General features: G+C 41.4%; 1 protein-coding gene across 1 annotated transcript in view; it reads right to left on the reverse strand.

Moving 5' to 3' along the window:
* Positions 1-19,249, reverse strand: part of ADAMTS5 (ADAM metallopeptidase with thrombospondin type 1 motif 5) — a 44,450-nt gene that overhangs the window by 13,110 nt on the left and 12,091 nt on the right. The window contains exons 2-3 of the mRNA XM_045010431.1: positions 17,520-17,652; positions 1,935-2,102 (exon numbers count right to left, since the gene is read on the reverse strand). Coding sequence (XP_044866366.1) covers positions 1,935-2,102; positions 17,520-17,652 — 301 coding nt within the window. The remainder of the gene's footprint in view (positions 1-1,934; positions 2,103-17,519; positions 17,653-19,249) is intronic.

Genomic DNA, 19,249 nt, shown 5'->3' on the forward strand with positions numbered 1-19,249 from the left:
TTTCGTATTATTTAATGTACAAATACAAAATAAGCCTTGAAAAATTGTTGGCGCCCGCCACACTCTTCTGAAAACATGAATGTGCTACTGGCCACAAAAAGGTTGGGGACCCCTGCCCTATACACTTCCCAATGCAAGAAAATTGGCAGTGAGGAGAATGGGAGGAGTCCTGTCTTTGAACTCACACTCGTTGCCCCTCATAGAGTAGCTGGCTGGGTTCACAGTATGGGGAGAAAAGGAATGAAGTAACTTACTCCCTCCCCAGAGAAAGGTGGGGGGAAAGGGGATACACTGTGGATCTGAATCAGAGTTCATTCTTTGGTCTGCTCCAGGCCTGACACAGCTATGTGATACAGATCTGCTCTTGCACATGTGGAAACTAACCTGTTAATTAAATTAATGCCAAAGTGATATGTACCATAAAACAGGACAACCCTAGATTAATGGAGCTCATAAAATTAGGAGAGAAAAACTGAAGTAATTTTCCAGATACAATAATAGGATAAAGCATTTTGGACAGCCCTGAAATTACCAATAAAATATTTACTTTACTTGCTTTAAAAAAAGAATCCTGTACATTCTGCAGGCATGCGGTACCTTTCATCCATAAGTACTGAAGTTACCATAACAACTTGATCCATTCGCTCAATTACGTAATTTTTATCTCAGTATTTTGGAATATTCTTGGCTTGTTTAAGAATTGCAGTTGCTTTGCAAGCACAATGAACAATTTAAAATGCATTTAGGATTACTGATTATGCTTTTAAAAAAAAGCTTTTTATTAAGTCAAAGTTAAATAAAATGTTAACATACTACATTGTATAGTATTTATTCAGGATCAGGTTAATAATCAAAGACCCTGACTAAAGACTCTGGCTTGCTAGCTGAGGAGCCCTTCTCCTCTGAGTATCAGAGGGGTAGCCGTGTTAGTCTGGATCTGTAAAAAGCAACAAAGAGTCCTGTGGCACCTTATAGACTAACAGACGTATTGGAGCATGAGCTTTCACGGGTGAATACCCACTTCGTCAGACTCAGTCCTCTGAGTATGCTAGAAATTTCTAAATAGCTACCTTGTTTTGGCAAGAGATAGAATATTAGTTTTGTTCTCTAAAGTATTGTATAGTAGACTGTAAGATCCCTGGAGCAGAGGTTGTCTTTCTGTTATGTGTATCAATAGTGCCTAACACAAAGGAGTCCTAATTCCTGGCTGGCACCTCTAGACACTAACATGACATAAATAATAGTAAGTAAGAGGAATGAGGCTTCTAAGTGTAGCATCTTCACTTTTTAGCCAAATACCTGATAACCTTTAATGCCCATTTTAATTACTTGATAAGCCAAGGTATTCATGCATCTTTTGGATAAAATGCTCTCTGGACTCTCTTCTTCAGCATTTGGAAACAAAAAGTAATACTGTGGTTGTTAGCTAAACTTCACCAACATTCCCAGTGAAAACATCACTGACTATAATCCACCTACATTCTATCCATGCTTATCTATGTTATGCAGGCTACTCAAGGGGCTAGATTCTGCCAGTCTTAGGGCTTGTCTATATGAACAGTTAAATTGCATTGCAAGCTGGGTGTAAATCTATCTTGCACCAGCCTGCTGTGTACTAACTGTCCATATGGACACCACACACTAAACATTCCACAGTGCGCTTTGAGCTACACCATTTTGAAACAGGAGTCGATTTACACCCCAGCTTGCCATGTGCTAACTGTTCATACAAACAAGTTCCTAGGCATGCTGTGTACTACCTACTGCTTGCAAGTAGTTGCTTGGTAGTGCTCAATAGGAATAAGGATGGCAGAATCTGGTTCACAATTTTCCTGATAACATAAGAATGAGCTTTCTGTAAACACTGCTTTGATATATAACAGGAGTGTGCAAAGCTGAAAACTATATCTGACACCAGGTATAATAATACGTACCATGACCATCATCCAAAAATTCAGTTATGGTTGCTGAAGTGCATTTTGACCAGGGTTTGGAAGCATCAATGCTAGTCAGGATGGAGGACATTAAGCGCTTATCTTCCATGGAGCCAAAGTTCTCCTCACAGAATTTGGAGTCATCATGGGAAAGCCCAAGCAGGTGCCCTGTAGGAATGTAAGTAGGAAATGTAATTATATTATTTTGCAGTGGATAGGATTTTAGCAAGTGAAGTGTATATTCAGAGTTGGATGCATCAATCTGAAATGACAACATGAAGATGACCACTTTTAAGCTTCCCATTGGTCAGATTCTCAGCTTGAAGTCAACAGAGTTCTGCTGATTTACACCAGTTGAGACATAAATGGAGCAATGCTGATTTATATCAACTGAAGATCTGGTCCTTAGCATTTGCAGGATTGGGGACAAAAGGTGTAACAAGGAGGACAAACAGTGATCTCTACAAATACATTGATATTCTGTTACTGACTTGTCAGGAGGGTGCTCAAGATGAATATCTCTGAGTGTGCTCAAATACCAGATTTACTCAGCTGCTAAATTTAGCAACAACATCTACTTCTCTCAGTTTCTGGAAGTAATGTGCTTGCTCTATTCATTCAAATACATTTTCTATTTCAAGAAAACATATAATGTATTCCTACATACTGTGGCATAAATGTTCAGCAGAATTTAGCATACAACTCTCTTTAAATTTAATTAGTCTCATATAGTTAAAACCTGTACATTGCAATGAAAATTGATCCCCATTACTGTCTGCTATAGTAATGTGATATTATTATGTGGTAATACAATGTAAATAACAATTCTATACAACAGTATGCTTGCACTCATTCATACATTACTGTAATAATATATTAAATCAAATATTTACCGGTATATGTAATGAATGTCTAATTATAGACTTGTGATATCTATGACATGTAGGCATTTTTTTCTCTGTACATATGAATATTTTCCTTTGGGAATATTTAATATGTATGTGCCATATTCTGCTACCCTCACTCTGCAGGAAGGCAGTACTCATGTTTTAGGGTGGTCAATTCTGGCCCTATGTTACTATTTAAACACCCCATGCATACACCAGTTTAAAAGAGTTGAATTTTTTGTTGTTGTTGTTATTTAAGGCAACTATTGATGCTGAATAAAACTTACTGGCAATATTATTATCTTGAAGAGATGGGTCTCTTAGAAAGAGCATTGAATAATCAATGTGCCATTGGTAACCTATATTACAAATTCTATGATATTATAGACTCATAGCTTAGCAGATCAACAACTAATTTAACAATGAAGGCTCTGCGATGTTCTGCTTCTGACTTTGCCAAAAGCCCTGCAAGCCTTTACTCAAACAATGAGCTTCTTCAAGAAACCTGAAGACCGCGCTTCTTTTTGCTGTCTCACCATATGATGTTATCAGTTCACAGTACTTGTATCACATTAATGAAATGAACGGCAGGCACCAGGGGTATTCAATGTCTGAAAAGAACTCTACGTGCAATCCAACTGACATATTAATAAAGTCTGACTCACATAAGTCTCTTAGCCACTGTAACTAGAACTGCTTTGTGCTGACTTGTTAAATCACTGCCTTGTAACAAATTTACACCATTAATTCCCACAACTTGGCTGACATGTTGTAGGAGTGTTGGTCAGTTTCTAATGAGAACAACTGGCTATTACTGTGGCTAAAGCTAAATGAACTTGTTGATGCATTGATTATATATATTTCCAATCAAAATAATAGGAGTATTAACGTAAAAATAATTAAAAATAGCCCAACAGCCATGAGAATACTATGCTGATGAGATCTAACAGCACAATGGATGGCAGCTTTAACGGCTCAAAAACAATTGACAGCGTGATGTCTAAATATCAAAGGTCATTAGAGGACACTATGGTTGCATTAATTATTTTCAGGATAATGTGTTTGTGAAATAAGGCATTCAAATCCCATTAACAACAAGAGGAGCTGCATTTCTAAGTCTTTGGGCATTGAGCTAAATATTTGCCTTTAAGTTCCTATAAATACTCTATGATTCCATAGAAAGTAGGGATACATAACATTACATGGCACACGCTATACACTAAGTATTTGGATATGGATAGTGATTGAGTGTGAATCAGCAAGTACAAAACTTAACAATAAAAAGGGAAGACCCACTGAAGTTAATATTAAGCATCAGTGAGGTTAAATAAAAAATGTATTTATACATTTTTATATATTCCCCAGTATGTTCCAGGGTAACATAGCTGGATCACCACAAAGCTGGCCCTATAAATATATGCCATCTGCTCATGTAGTCCAATTACTACCTAACAAAATTAATGGTGACCTAAGTCACCCAATGGACTACTAAACTTTTCACAGTTGCAAGTGCTGTAGTGAATCAATGTTCACACTGTCCACTGGAACTATTCAAGATGTATACCTCTGTAATTGAGAGCAGAATCTGATGCTAATCCAGATTTACATCAAGGTAACTGAATTTGGCCTACGGTTTTAGGAGCAATGTAGCCTCCTGTTATTTTTTCATTAAAAATATTGCAATAACTCAGTACTATAATTCATGAATGACATTGCTGCTTGGGAAACTATTAAACACCTTTAGTTTAGATCTTACTGGGTTTCCTATCTCAAAGTAAAAGGCTCAGATGATTTTGGAGCTTGTTCATACTGCTACAATTTTGTCAACAAAAGCAAATTTAGAGAATGAAGAATCAATGTTTTGGCACGTTAAAAAAAGTGAGAAATCAATTCTGTCAAAAAAACAATTTTAGTAGCTTCCTGATTTCTGAGATAGTAAATTCGAAATTACAATTTAAATAGGCAAGACAAAAAAAGAGTGGGAAAAAGGTAGAATTATTATCACCATTGTACAGGTGGGGAACAGGCATTATTGTTCCCTCTTGTCACACGTACCTTCCTTTCTATCCATCTATCCACATATCCAACACTAGCACCCACATCCACACCCACCCCTACACTGAACGAATAGTAGGGTAGCAAAGTCAAGCACTCAAAAGTTAGGGCATGCCTGAATTAAAGTTGCACATGCAACCTATAAGCAGGCAAAACCACACTGAAAACTACAGGTAAGAACAGAAATCTTGGGAAAATATTCTTCTAACAAGTGTTTTTATAAATGGTGCCAACAGCAGCATGACACTATTTTGTACTACTATGAACTTCAAGTCAGGAAAGAATAATAACAACACTAAAAAGGCTCCCAACGGCTGTCTGACAATGACTGACTCCGACTGAGTTAGAAGATCATCTTACGTTTTTTACTTAATGAAGCATCTTACTGGTGTTGACAGTTCCCACTGAGTGAAAATGACACAATCTCATTTTCCCAGGACGGTTTTTAGTTATGCTGCAGGAATGAACAAAAGGGTAAAAGAAACAGAGAGTGGATGATGCACGGTTCCCCCTGGTGCATGCTAGTCTTCTTACACATTAAACTGTTCTCTTCCAAAACAGCAAAAGAGAATGTAAATGGACTCACAGCCTCATTAATGCATCTGTTTTGAAATTAGGGAAGGATTGCTTATTTTCCAAACTATTAAAAGCAACATTAAAACAGTATAAGGACTTTCTCCTCAGAAATGCTGAATCCCCTTTGTCAATGTGCTCAGTGCCCTCAAAACCTATTGATGCCAATGGGAAAGGATAGAACTCAGCACCATGGAGGAATTCTTAACACCTCATAGGGTTGGGGCCTACAGTCTTGGCTGGACACACAGAATCTTGCAGAAAAGTGAGAATACTCCTAAGGGACTGTCACAAACCCACCAAAGCCTAAATCCTCTCTGAAAACCAGTGCACAATAGGCCTGATTCTCAGTTAGACCACAATTCCTTTACTGTGCTCTGGCAGAACAAAGGGGTGCAGAGGTTCTCTCTGGCCAGCGTAGAGCTCGCATAAAGGGCTTTATGCTAGCCTTGCTCACAGCACCTGGAATAAAGGATGGTTTGGGGGCACATACGGGGTGTGTTGGGAGCTGTGACCAGAACATTTTGGCTGTTCTCTTCTTCCCAGCGGCTGTGAAAGCAGAACTGAAGATTGAGGGCACCGAGTCTGCTCTAACTTATGCTGAGAGTCAAGTAGATCTCAGTGGGCCTCTGTACATGGGGAGTAAAAAGGTAGCTTTGAACCACCTTTACTCTCCATCCCTGACCTCAGGGCCGGCCCGCAACATTTTGGCACTTGAGGCAGGGAGCTCAAATGATGCCCCCATGCCCCTTCGCTTGGGCCAAAACTTTGAAAGTTCTCAATTCTGCCCTCTTCCTGTTTTACTCCTCTCATGGTACTGCTCTGCTACCTACCCCAATAAAGGAGAACTAACAACTTAAAATGCCTTGTTCAAAAATTTTAAGTAACACTTAACTTTCAAATATCTGAACAGCAAATGTAATTTTTCTTGTCTGCATGGTAAACACTGGCATTTTTATCTGTTTGAATAATCAAAGTGGTGCTTTCCGTGCCTTCTTGGCTGCAAAAATTTGAACTGCTTCCTGAAGGTCCACAGTCTGGGCCAGCTCATGCTCCATTGAGATGGTTGCAAGGCCGACCAGCCTCTCCTGTGTCATTGTGGAGCGTAGATGTGTTTTTATTAACTTCAGCATGGAGAAGCTGCGTTCTCCACTGGCAAGTGTTACAGGAAGTGTTAGAAGTATGCGCAGAGCAACAAAAGCATTTGGGAAGAGGGTGGTCATCTTATTTGTGCACATATATTCCAGAACAGTCTTTGGAGTTGATCCTGCTGAAATGTATCTTGAAAGGGCTTTCAGTTCATCACCTAAATCACTCGCATCAATATCGCACATGTCATCATGTGTCAACACTGTCATATCAGCTCCTGTAGTATCATCAATGTCAATAAATTCTAGAAAATGTTCTCTGACAGTCACCATTGCAGGGACATTTTCACTAGGTTCTGTTGTTGTTACAAAATGCACCATTAAAGTCATTTGTTCCGTATGGCTGATGTCAGGTGTGCAGTCTAGAGTAACAGACTAATATCTTGCTGACTTCAGATCTGCCACAATCTTCTGTTTGACTTTTGTTGCCAGTAACTGTATGATTTCATTTTGAATTGTTTTTCCAAGATAGTGGTGTGTGTACATTTCTTGGGTGGTGACTCTTCTTAGATGCTCCTGGAGTACAGCATCAAACTCAGCCTTCAGCTCCACAATTTTAAGGAAGTTTCCATTGTTTGGCACATACAGCTGATCTGAAGTGCCATGCAGTGCTAGGTTTTGGGTAGCAAGCATTCTCACAATGGCAATGAGCCTTTTCAGAACATTTTGCCAGTAAAGAGACTCTGATGCAATCTTTTCTTGATGCTGATCATCTATGGTGGCCTTTAACCTTCGTCTCATCTCAAGCTCTTTCCACCTATGGAATGCTCTCTGGTGATTTGCTGCCTTCTTAAGGCATGCCAGATTTCTAGCCAGATTTTTCCAATCCTTTGTTCTTGTAGAACCCAATGTGGCTGGAACATTAGACTGGAAGAGTTTGCAACCAAAACAATATGCAGCATTCTGGGTTTTTGAGTACATAAGCCATGGCCTCTCCACTTTGTCACCCCGCCCCCTCGCCCGAGTCTGGCACCTGAGGCGGTCGCCTCAGTTCGCCTCTGATAAGGCCCGCCTTGCCTGTCCCAAGAACAGAGTAAATGAGAATCGGGCCCAACATATAGCATGTAAATTGCATGTAAAATGCAATCAAACATCCAAAATCGTGTTTGGGAGTAAAGTCTGTTATGAGTATACATTCAAGTTTAGTCCCTGGATTAAACAGCATACTAAAGTATAAACCCTAAACTAAATTTGATCATTGGACATATGCGATGACACAGCATGCTAAAAAATATTATGAACATTGTAATTTATTTACTTAGGAAGCTCAGCTCAGATGAAGCATCTGTTTTCAGTGAGGTCATACCTTTCAACTAATATTCCAGCTGGGATGACTGAGATACAAGAAGGTCAAGAGAGTCGCCCAAGGTCATACGAGTCAGTAGCTCACATGGGATTAGAGTCCAGTGATCCCCTGGCTCAGAGGTTTTTGCTCTAATCACCAGTCCATACATTTTGGATAATCACTTTTTTTCACTTCCGTGCAGTAACTTGTTTAGAATGAAAACAATTTTTTTACATTGTTTTTCTAACTATGAAAAACAATTGGTCTTCATTAAGAGCCACATCCTGCTATCACTCACAGGGAGAGATCACTTTGAAGTCAATGGGAGCTTTACACAAAAACTGATGACCCTAAGGAATAGTGATTTACAAAGTTCTGTTTTATAAGGTGTTTTGAATTGTAAAAGCACAACAAAATTCATACTGAGAATCTACCAATGTGCTTTCCCCTCTACTTCCATTTGAATCTTCATTTTCTCTGACTGGTATTCTTCAATTATGACCAAAAAATTACTTTTTAATTTAAATCTTCAGCCCAGAGGCAATTTTAAAATCTTATATTAATAAAGCTCTGGATCACTGACCTGAACCTTAATGATTTCATTAAAGTTCAGTGCAATAGCAGACAAAAATAGAAAACAACACAGCCAAAAGGGCCTTGTCTTACAGACCTCACATAGACAGAACTCCTGCCAGTCACTTATCATAACAGGCTCCAATGGGAGTTCACATATACATTCAGTCCAGGATCTACATCAGGATCTGCTGGTGTCGACCTTGATGGGGCACATGGGTGGCAGAAAGGCCACTGAGGAAAGGTTCAAGAGAAGAGAACAGCCGCCATCTTGCCTCCACTGGCGGGGGGGAGGGGGAAGGAGAAGGGGGAGAGGGAGGACTGTAGAAAAGTAGCTCATCCCAAAAATGTTTAGCATTGCCTGGGAAGAAGGCACGGCCAGAGGATGTGCTGATTTAGCACATTCTCTCAGCAGCCTCTGTCAGCAGGATTCCTGTGCCTTAAATCTGTTTCCCCCAGCCCAAATTTTGAGGAACACCACATTAATTCCCTAATGAGACACAAGGAGATTAGATGCTGCAGGAATGTATAAATTACATCTCCCTGTGCCAGGTTCATTGGTTCTCTGACTACAACATGAGGACTACAGGGATCAGGAGCACAATGTTTATCTTCATTTATAGCACTACCAGAACATTAAAAAATGCTTTGCTCTCCTCTAGAACATGAAAGGGTATGGGATGGGACGCACATGCCCAACATACACTTTTACTGATAATAATGATCATGTTGGAACATCAGGCAAAATCTCGTTTCATTCCCACTTCCCTTCAGATGGCTGGGACACTGATATTTGACTCTGTGGCTTTAATTTATGATGTTTCAAGACCCACTGCAGCTTTTCAAAACACAGCCTTGTTTAATCTAATCATGTATGGGGGTATATTCCTACCTAGATCAGCACAACTCCCGAAAACCTCTAACCACAGCAGCAAAACTCGGCAGTGAGGCTGTTGTGTCTAAGCCATTTCCTAAGTCTCTGGCTGAACATTTTGCTCTGATTTTGGATCCTCTCACTTCTCCTTCACAATCACTTTACAGCCTTCAATAAAGCAAGGAACTTAACATGCTTAAAACAAGCATTAGAGAAAGAAAACTTACATATGTTCAGAAATTGAGGATTCAGGTATTCTAAATCAAATCAACCTCCTTCCTCCATCCCACCTTCCACTCCCAACCTATAGCTAATAACAAACTGCCCCAGCTTCAGGAAAAAGGTTATTTTTAAGCCCCATGTGTGCAGCAGGTCGAACAGTTATCATCATTACAAGTTAATAAAAATATTTCTGGATGAGCCAAGAATTTTCAGTAAAAATTTAACCTGGCATTAACTACAAACCTTTTGTACAGCTCATGTTTGTTTTTGAAACAGCAGCTGAAGTCTCTGCCCTATTCCTTACCTCTCACCAGGGCTTAGGCTAGGTCTACACTGGGGGGAGGGTGTCGACCTAAGATACACAACTTCAGCTACGCGAATAGCGTAGCTGAAGTCGGCGTATCTTAGATCGATTTACCTGGCTATGAGGACGGTGGCAAGTTGACCGCTGCCGCTTCCCCTGTCAACTCTGCTTCTGCCTCTCGCCACGGTGGAGTTCCAGAGTCGATGGCCGAGCGATCGGGGATGGATTTTATCACGTCTACACTAGATGCGATAAATCGATCCCCGATAGATCGATTACTACCCGCTGATCCGGTGGGTAGTGTAGATGTACCCTTAGTGTTGCATGCTCATCTTGTTCCTGAGGGCTTAACCCAGATGCTTTGGTAGCATCAAAAGTTAAAATGTAAGCTTGAAAAAGAAGATATAAAAAGAATGTATTAAGTAATTCTTCCCATGGATACCACTTGAGAAGATTTGGATGAACTGTAGTGTCTTGGTTTTAGAAAGGAACTCAGCCTAATTATAGTCACCTGGCTATTTGCCCAAACTTTACCTTTCATGTGGGAAGAGTAAGATGAAAGTTAGACATCCTTCACCATTGTTTCTCATGCTATGAGATTCTGTGCCCTTGGCAATGTATCCCCTTGAGATGGAAGGACTACAAAAGATTTGTTCCTATCTAGCCCAGGGCTTTTTCTTATCTGTTTTATCTTGACAGCCTTAAACTCAAAGGCTACATATTTATCAGTAAAAACAAAAAGCTTCTGTGAATTTAGTTACATTTTGTGCATATACAAAATAACACTAATGTTAAAACACTGAGATAGAAAGGTATGCTTACTCACATATCTGTCATATAATATAATTTATCTGTGAGCAAAAGCGGTGTTCAGATATCAAGCAAAACTCACATTGACTTCAAATTCTTGTGGAGAAGGGTCAGAGTCACAAAGTTTGCATGCAGAGTTTAAACATGCCTATTTCAGTGTGAGGGAGGTTCAGATCCAGGTTCTTGGTTTGGCCTTTTATGGAGATAAGAGACAACTATCAAATTCACAGCTGGGTCCAGGTTCTGAACCTGCCCTCAAGCCTTTTATCATTTTTGCATCTGGGGTTCTGGTTTGTGTCTGTACTTCATGATGTGTTTCCTGAGTAAGGATTGCAATACCATTGTCTTTATATTGAGCTCAGAAGCATGGTTTCAGAGTTAACAGTATTTGCACTTGCAACTGTAAACTGGGTTCTCACAATATGGGAGCATGTGCTAACATATACTATAGGATGTTGACACAGAGAAAAGATTTCAGTATTAAACGTGTTATTCCCAAATTGTAGCTTCCATACAGCTCCATAATGTCATGACTGTACCTATCTGATGAAAGTGGAGAGGAGGAATTACAGGAAAAAGAATGAAATTAATGAACAAACAGAAGCTTAATTAAATCAGTGTTGTAAATGTCAAGTTACATTCTAAAAATAAAACACCGGGAAGAGCATACGTGAGACACATTACTCAGGAGGATACAGAGAGCAGTGATGTGCCAGTTTGATCACATATGGAGAATTAGGCAATTTTCAAAAGGCCAAATGAATGTTAAGGTTCCTAGCAGAGAGACTGATGTTATCCTGCATCACTGCTTACCAAAATCGCCTTCTGCAAAGTTGAAATAAAAAACAATGAAATGTTCAATTGGAGCCTCACCTGGCAAGTTTCTATGCATGTGTAACTCCCCATGAAGTAAACAGGAGTTTTGCATGCTGTTTTGTGGTGAAGACAGTGGACTGGGATGTAGGTGATATAGCCTGGATTCCTGGCTCTGCCGCAGGGTTTCTCTATAACTTTGGGCAGATCACTGGTTATTTGTTTGCCTCAGATCCCCAATTGTCCTTTCTCCTAGCCTTTGCCAGTCTTATTTTTTTGGACTGTAAACTCACTGGGGCAGGGGCTGTCTCCAATTATGTGTAGGAACAAAATCTAGTACATCAGGATCCTTAAATCAGCTGCGGTTTTTAGATTCGGTGGTAATATAAAGAGCAACAACAACAAGTGGTTACTAAATTGACAAGTGTAATATTGAAAATTAAAGGATGTCTGGCGACTCTGGATCACAGATTCATAGATTCTAGGACTGGAAGGGACCTCGAGAGGTCATCGAGTCCAGTCCCCTGCCCTCATGGCAGGACCAAATACTGTCTAGACCAGGGGTCGGCAACCGGTGGCTCGCGGCTCGCCAGGGTAAGCACCCTGGCGGGCCGGCCCGGTTTGTTTATCTGCCGCGTCGGCAAGTTCGGCCGATCGCGGCTCCCACTGGCCGCGGTTTGCGGTCCCAGGCCAATGCGGGAGGCAGGAAGCGGCGCGAGCCGAGGGATGTTCTGGCCGCGGCTTCCTGCCTCCCGCATTGGCCTGGGACCGCGAACCGCGGCCAGTGGGAGCCGCGATCGGCCAAACTTGCCGACGCGGCAGATAAACAAACCGGGCTGGTCTGCCAGGGTGCTTACCCTGGCGAGCCGCGAGCCACCGGTTGCCGACCCCTGGTCTAGACCATCCCAGATAGACATTTATCTAACCTACTCTTAAATATCTCCAGAGATGGAGATTCCACAACCTCCCTAGGCAATTTATTCCAGTGTTTAACCACCCTGACAGTTAGGAACTTTTTCCTAATGTCCAACCTAAACCTCCCTTGCTGCAGTTTAAGCCCATTGCTTCTTGTTCTATCCTTAGAGGCTAAGGTGAACAAGTTTTCTCCCTCCTCCTGATGACACCCTTTTAGATACCAGAAAACAGCTATCATGTCCCCTCTCAGTCTTCTTTTCCAGACTAAACAAACCCAATTCTTTCAGCCTTCCTTCATAGGTCATGTTCTCAAGACCTTTAATCATTCTTGTTGCTCTTCTCTGGACCCTCTCCAATTTCTTCACGTCTTTCTTGAAATACGGTGCCCAGAACTGGACACAATACTCCAGTTGAGGCCTAACCAGCGCAGAGTAGAGCGGAAAAATGACTTCTCGTGTCTTGCTCACAACACACCTGTTAATGCATGTTTGCATTTTTTGCAACAGCATCACACTGTTGGCTCATATTTAGCTTGTAGTCCGCTATAAGCCCTAGATCCCTTTCTGCCGAACTCCTTCCTAGACAGTCTCTTCCCATTCTGTATGTGTGAAACTGATTGTTCCTTCCTAAGTGGAGCACTTTGCATTTGTCTTTGTTAAACTTCATCCTGTTTATCTCAGATCATTTCTCCAATTTGTCCAGATCATTTTGAATTATGACCCTATCCTCCAAAGCAGTTGCAATCCCTCCCAGTTTGGTATCATCTGCAAACTTAATAAGCGTACTTTCCATGCCAATATCTAAGTCGTTGATGAAGATATTGAACAGAGCTGGTCCCAAAACAGACCCCTGCGGAACCCCACTTGTTATACCTTTCCAACAGGATTGGGAACCATTAATAACTGCTCTCTGAGTACGGTTATCCAACCGGTTATGCACCCACCTTATAGTAGCCCCATCTAAGTTGTATTTGCCTAGTTTATTGATGAGTATCATGCGAGACCGTATCAAATGCCTTACTAAAGTCTGTCAAAAGCCACATTCTGATTGGCTGCTTGAGTCTTTTAATGAAATCATGCCCATGCACCATATCTCAACAGGGCACAGCTGGGACTTCCATAGTGTTAGCAATGAAATCTAGCTATCACATTTCTATGGTCCTCACTACTGTGGTGCCTAAGCACATCACAATTTTTGATGTGTTTATCCTCTGTGAGGTGGCAAGTATTTTTACCCCCACTCTAAAGTGGGGGAACTGAGGCACAGGGAAAACTAAGTGACTTGCTTTAGGTGACAAAGGAAATCTGTGGCAGAGCAGGGAATTTGACTCATATCTTCTTAAGTCCCCTTGAGAAAGGGTGGTCCAGAGTCTAGGGCTCTTTCTCAAGGGGAAGGACAAAAAAGTAGCAACTGTCAGGAAACAGAACCCAGTCAAATAGATCCAAAGTAATAGGGAAAAGTTATTTACAAACCTTTTTCTACATGTATTTGCTCACTTTTCTACTAGGAACTATTTGTCATGGAAGAAGGATACATTGCATAACCACTCCTAGAATTGTTTTATTTTTAAAACGGAAAGGTAAATATAAATCACAATCAGGATGTGACTACTGGTGACCTATTCATGTTATTCAAGGCATTAGATCTTTGGCCTCATACTTTCCAATACACCTGAGATGTCCCACCCGTTTTATATTAGTATGCAACCTGTGGGTTTATGGTTATAATTAACCTATCTCTACAGTTGCAAATGTTATCAATCACATAAATAGTACCATCCCAACTACACATCCAATGCCTATTTTAATACAGGAAAATTAACACATATATATTCACCACAAATGATTGAACATCTTTACAGATTATGTTTTAAAAGTATAGCCCATACCTGCTGCTTGCTTTTACTTGTGGCAGAAACTGGATTATTACCTTCAAAGGTATGGAGGTCTTTTCCATAAATACTGTTTTTGATGCAACATCCTTACCATGAAGAATGTTGTGCCTGATTCTCCTTCACCATACGCTCGTTTTATGTGACTCTAACTTCACTGGGCTCAGTTAAATTATTCCTATTTTACACCAGTATAAGTAGGAGAAAATTGAAGCCCAACTTTGCTGAGTCTCCAGCTATGAAACCTTCTCCAAGTCTAACTTATTGTCTGCTAACCAGTGCTCTATGAATGTTTTTATTTCAAGACTCCACTAGTTTGTTTCTGCTTTCATGTTCATAGTCCTCTGTTGATTTCGCCAGTCATTGCTAGTCATTCATATCTGGTCTTTCAAAAAACACTGAGCAAAATTCACCTATTTTCTCTTTCGGGGTAAATCCAAACCCCATGTATGTGGGTATGGAAGTCCTGCTGGTAGCAGAACCAGTCCGGTTCCATGCTGTAGAAGGCAGATGAGTCCCCTTCTGGCCCCCTATCCATTTACCCAGCCCCAGCCTGTGTACTTGGGCTGCACATACAGCTGTGGATTTGATCCTTATTTCTATTTATTTTGTTGACCTTCCTAAAAAAGGACACAATCCCGCAAAAGGTCCAGCCTTCAAATCCCGCTGAATTCAGTGCAAAGTAAGGGTGTACAACAATTCACAGGATCAGATTAATTAGTTATCACATTTGGTTCATGTTATAACACATCACAAATCCCTTAAAGAACTGCAGACAATTATTCTGATTTGCTTCTTAGCTGGCTTGCTTAACCAGTCCTGTTAATAGAAAAGATCAGCTAGCTTTGGAATACTTAGAACACCCCTGTCCTGAGGGTGTTTTCTGCTCTGCTAGGTGAATTCCACTGAATAACTAAGTTACTGTAAAATTAAAGCCACTCCCTTCCTGCAAAAAAAGGGAACTGTAAGACTCCAGTATGGTAGGAAGGAATTCGGCCTCCACTTAGACACATCAGGGTTTTTCCCAAAGAGTTTAACGACAAGGTAGTCCCACCACACTTTTATTTTTCTTGACCTTTACTGTCATCTAAGTACCAGACTAAGCAATGTTAGTGTGTTTTTCCCCAGCGTCTTCCACTTTGGGTCTCTCACTCACACACACACTTCCCAGCATCTCACGCTTTGGGTAACACACACACACAAAGACCATTCTGTGACTGAACACCCCCTCTTTCTTAAAATCTTATGGTGAGGAAAACCTGGCTATTAAACAACTTAGAACTTGAATTTTTGTGTGCAGTAGGGTACTTATTTATCCACTAGTTTCAATCCATGCCTTTTTTATATGTAAAATTATAGCTTTTACAGGTCCACGGTAAACCTCTAGGTAAGAAAGTGGTGGGGGTTTTTTTTAAAGAAAAATCTGCTTCCAAATCACTAAAAATAATTCAAGCATGTTTATATTTTCTTCTCATTGAGTTTACAGGTATCATATTATTCATTCATCTTTTTAATCATCTCCTCTCTTCTCTTTAATGTATAAGATATTTAAAAAAATTATATGAATTTATTGCTGGTGAAAAGTATCCACAGAACAGATCTAGTATGAGTGGCAGCAATGCGAGCTTTCACATCATTCTCTGCCAGCGTGCGTTAACCTTTAGCAGGAGGTGTCAACTCTAGAAGTCAGAGGATAATAAAGTCTATATGCTCTTAAATTCCTTGGCCATTCTGCTAAGGGTATCAAGGAGGGAATCAGTGAGCTCCAGTTTTGAAGGTGGGTTTTGTGATGTGGACTCTTCTTGCTGGGAAATGAACTAAGCAAACACATTTCCTATAGGGTCAATGATAACTATCATATAGTGGCACCTATCTACCAATGCTTTGAATTTGTGACTTAGAATAGCTTTATCTCCTATTATGATTCCAGACCTCCTGTTTAAGAAATTTCAGGATCAGGATCCACTCTGACATCATTTTATAGGTTTTCCTACAGCAAATGATTTAGCTCAAGCCATCTGCAGTTTCATTCGACTGTGTCGTTGCAAGAGTGCCGGGTTAGTTTCTCTTTATTTGAGGGTGTCTGGTAGAGGGGCTAGAGCCACTAACATGAAAACCATGAGTAAAGCCCAAGTGACTTCTGATTGCCATTCTAAGGATATTAGACACAGGACTCTTTTCCCCTACCTGCTAGCTATTTGAAAATTAAACTAGTGCAATGATACTCCCAAAACAAACTTTACTTTGGTTTGGCATGAGGTACAAGGCAATTCAGAAGTTGGCACTGCCTGAAAGTCTCTTGCCTTGTTATTTCCTTCCAAGAATGTTAAAAAAATTATGTTTTCCATTTCCATTATGGTTCATGCTGCAGAGCTAATAGTTTTTATACAAACAAATCTCCAGCAATCATGATAGTGTGAATGATTGAGGAAAGTGAAGAGCTGAAACATAGTGTGGGATCTACTGGTAAATTAAAACCGATGAAGGTGTCAGCAATCTGCCTCGAGGAATATATGATACCAGATGTAATTTACAGGTATGCAACCCCTCCTCCGTCATTAATGCAGTCTTAAATGTCACCTTCTGAAGGCCATAGAGTGGATTTTTAGTGTAAATTATTGCCTGCTGAGGATCAGCTGACACATGGTTGAGTGATTTTTGAGACTAAGTCTCTGACACCTAAATACTATTTTCAGCTATTTCAGAACTGATTTTAATATTGCATTTCACCATAAAATTGGAATGTTAATAGGGTGAAAATAATATCAGTATTGCTCATTCCATGAAAGCTGATTTCAGCCCACTCAGCAGACAATAAAAAGCATACTGAGTGAATGTTCATAATGATTGCTCCTGAAAGGTCCAGTAAGTGATTCTGCAATGTAAGTTACTTCCCATGGTATGTATACTAGATGCCTATAAACCATAATAGACTGGGCCAATACTTTCTCATAAGGTACATGTACTGACATTTTTGGACAGTAGCTGTCCTTGAATTTTCACTTCAACTACTGATTTAAAATGACATTGTCAGAAAGGAAACACCTACTGTGCGCCTTCACTTGCCTTCTGATCTCTTATTAGTTAGCCCCAAAGTGCATATGTATACAGCTTTAATCCCCAAGCGTACATCTGAACCAGGGGAAATCTGGAATTAATTGTGAAGTATTTTGGTTACTAATGCAGCTGTTACAAGTGTTTGATTTGGCAAGGGAACAGAAAAGGCACTGCATACCAATTTCGTGAGCCACTGTAAAAGCTGCATGGAGGCCGTCATCTTCAATCACTGCACAGCTGCGCTCAGGAGAGCATATGGTCCCAACGTCTGCCATTCCCAGAGTATCACATGAATGATGCCCACATAAATCCTGCCAAGAAAGGGGAAAAAATCATTACAATAAATGTTTAAACCCACAGATAACAACAAGTAGAGTCACTGGCCCTTTGCAAACAGCAGGACCCGGATAATGCTACTACTTTGGACTGTCATCTAAGGATCTCAGTGCAGTTTAAAAGCATGAGGGCCCAATCCCACCCCCATGAAAGTCAATGGGAGACTTTTCATTGACTTTGAGGGGAGTTGGATAAGACTTGTAATTAATTACTATGATGCCTGACAGCAGAGTCACATTGTGATACGCATAGTAAGAGACAGTCCCTGCACAGAAGATTTTATAATCTAAATAGATGAAATAGATAAAGATGGTGTGGGAGAAGTATAATCCTCATTCTATAGCTGTGGAATGGAGAGAATGAGGTCACACAGAAAGTCAGTGGCCGAACTAGGAATTGAAACAGAGGTGGGCAAACTATGGCCCGTGGGCGACATCCATCCCGCAGGACCTTCCTACCCGGCCCCTGATTTCCTGGCCCGGGAGGCTCGCCCCTGGGCCCTCCCCCACTGTTCCTCTCCCCCACAGCCTCAGCTCACTGCACCACTGGCGCAATGCTCTGGGCGGCAGAGCTGCAAGTTCTTGCTGGGCAGTACAGCTGCAGAGTCGTGACCTGACCCTGTGGCGTGACTGGCTCCAGCCGGGCAGCATGGCGGCCTGTCCTGGTGCTCTGGGCAGCATGGCTGTAGCGCCACCAGCCACCGGTGCTCCAGGCAGTGTGGTAAGGGGGCAGGGAGCAGGAGGGGTTGGATAGAGGCAGAGGAATTCAGGGTGGTGATCAGGGGTGGGGGTGTGGATAGGGGTTGGGGCGGTCAGAGGGTGGGGTACAGGGGTTGAATGGGGGCAGGGGACCCGGGGGGGCAGTCAGGAAAGAGAGGAGGGGTTGATGTGGCGGCATGGGGCAGTCAGGGGCAGGGCTCTGGGGGTGGTCAGGGGACAGGGAGAAGGGGTGGTTGGATGGGGCAGGGGTCTCGAGGGGGCAGTCAGGAATGAGAAGGGGGGTTGGATGGGGTGGCGGGGGGCAGTCAGGGGCGGGCAGTCCGGGGGTGGTCATGGGACAGGGAGGGGTGGATGGGGCAGGGGTCCGTCAGGGGACAGGGAATGGGTGGAGGGGTTATATGGGGCAGAAGTCCCGGGGGGGATCGTCAGTGGGTGAGAAGCAGCGGGGGTTGGATGGGGGCGGGGGCCAGGCCACGCCTGGCTCTTTAGGGAGGCACAGCAATATTAAACCTAATAATACACATAGGAGATAGGTACAGCATATATTATTAATCACCATTTTACAGATGAGATAACTGAATTGTAAGTGATTTTTTTCCCAAGGTCACTTAGAGAGAGCTGGGTATGAAAACAGATTTCTTGACTCGCAGTCTCCTGTTGTAACCACAAACTATGCATTCCTATGCCTTAATGGCACTTATAATTAATAATACTTTTCATTTTTCATCAGTAGTTCACAGGCTTTAATGTTTATTATTTATTTAATGTATTTATTCTCACAACATCCCTGTGAGGAAGTGCTATTATCTCCATTTTATTGATGGGGAGCTGAGGCACAGAGAAACTCAATGAC

Source organism: Mauremys mutica, chromosome 1, assembly GCF_020497125.1.
Source record: "Mauremys mutica isolate MM-2020 ecotype Southern chromosome 1, ASM2049712v1, whole genome shotgun sequence".
NCBI lineage: Eukaryota > Metazoa > Chordata > Testudines > Geoemydidae > Mauremys > Mauremys mutica.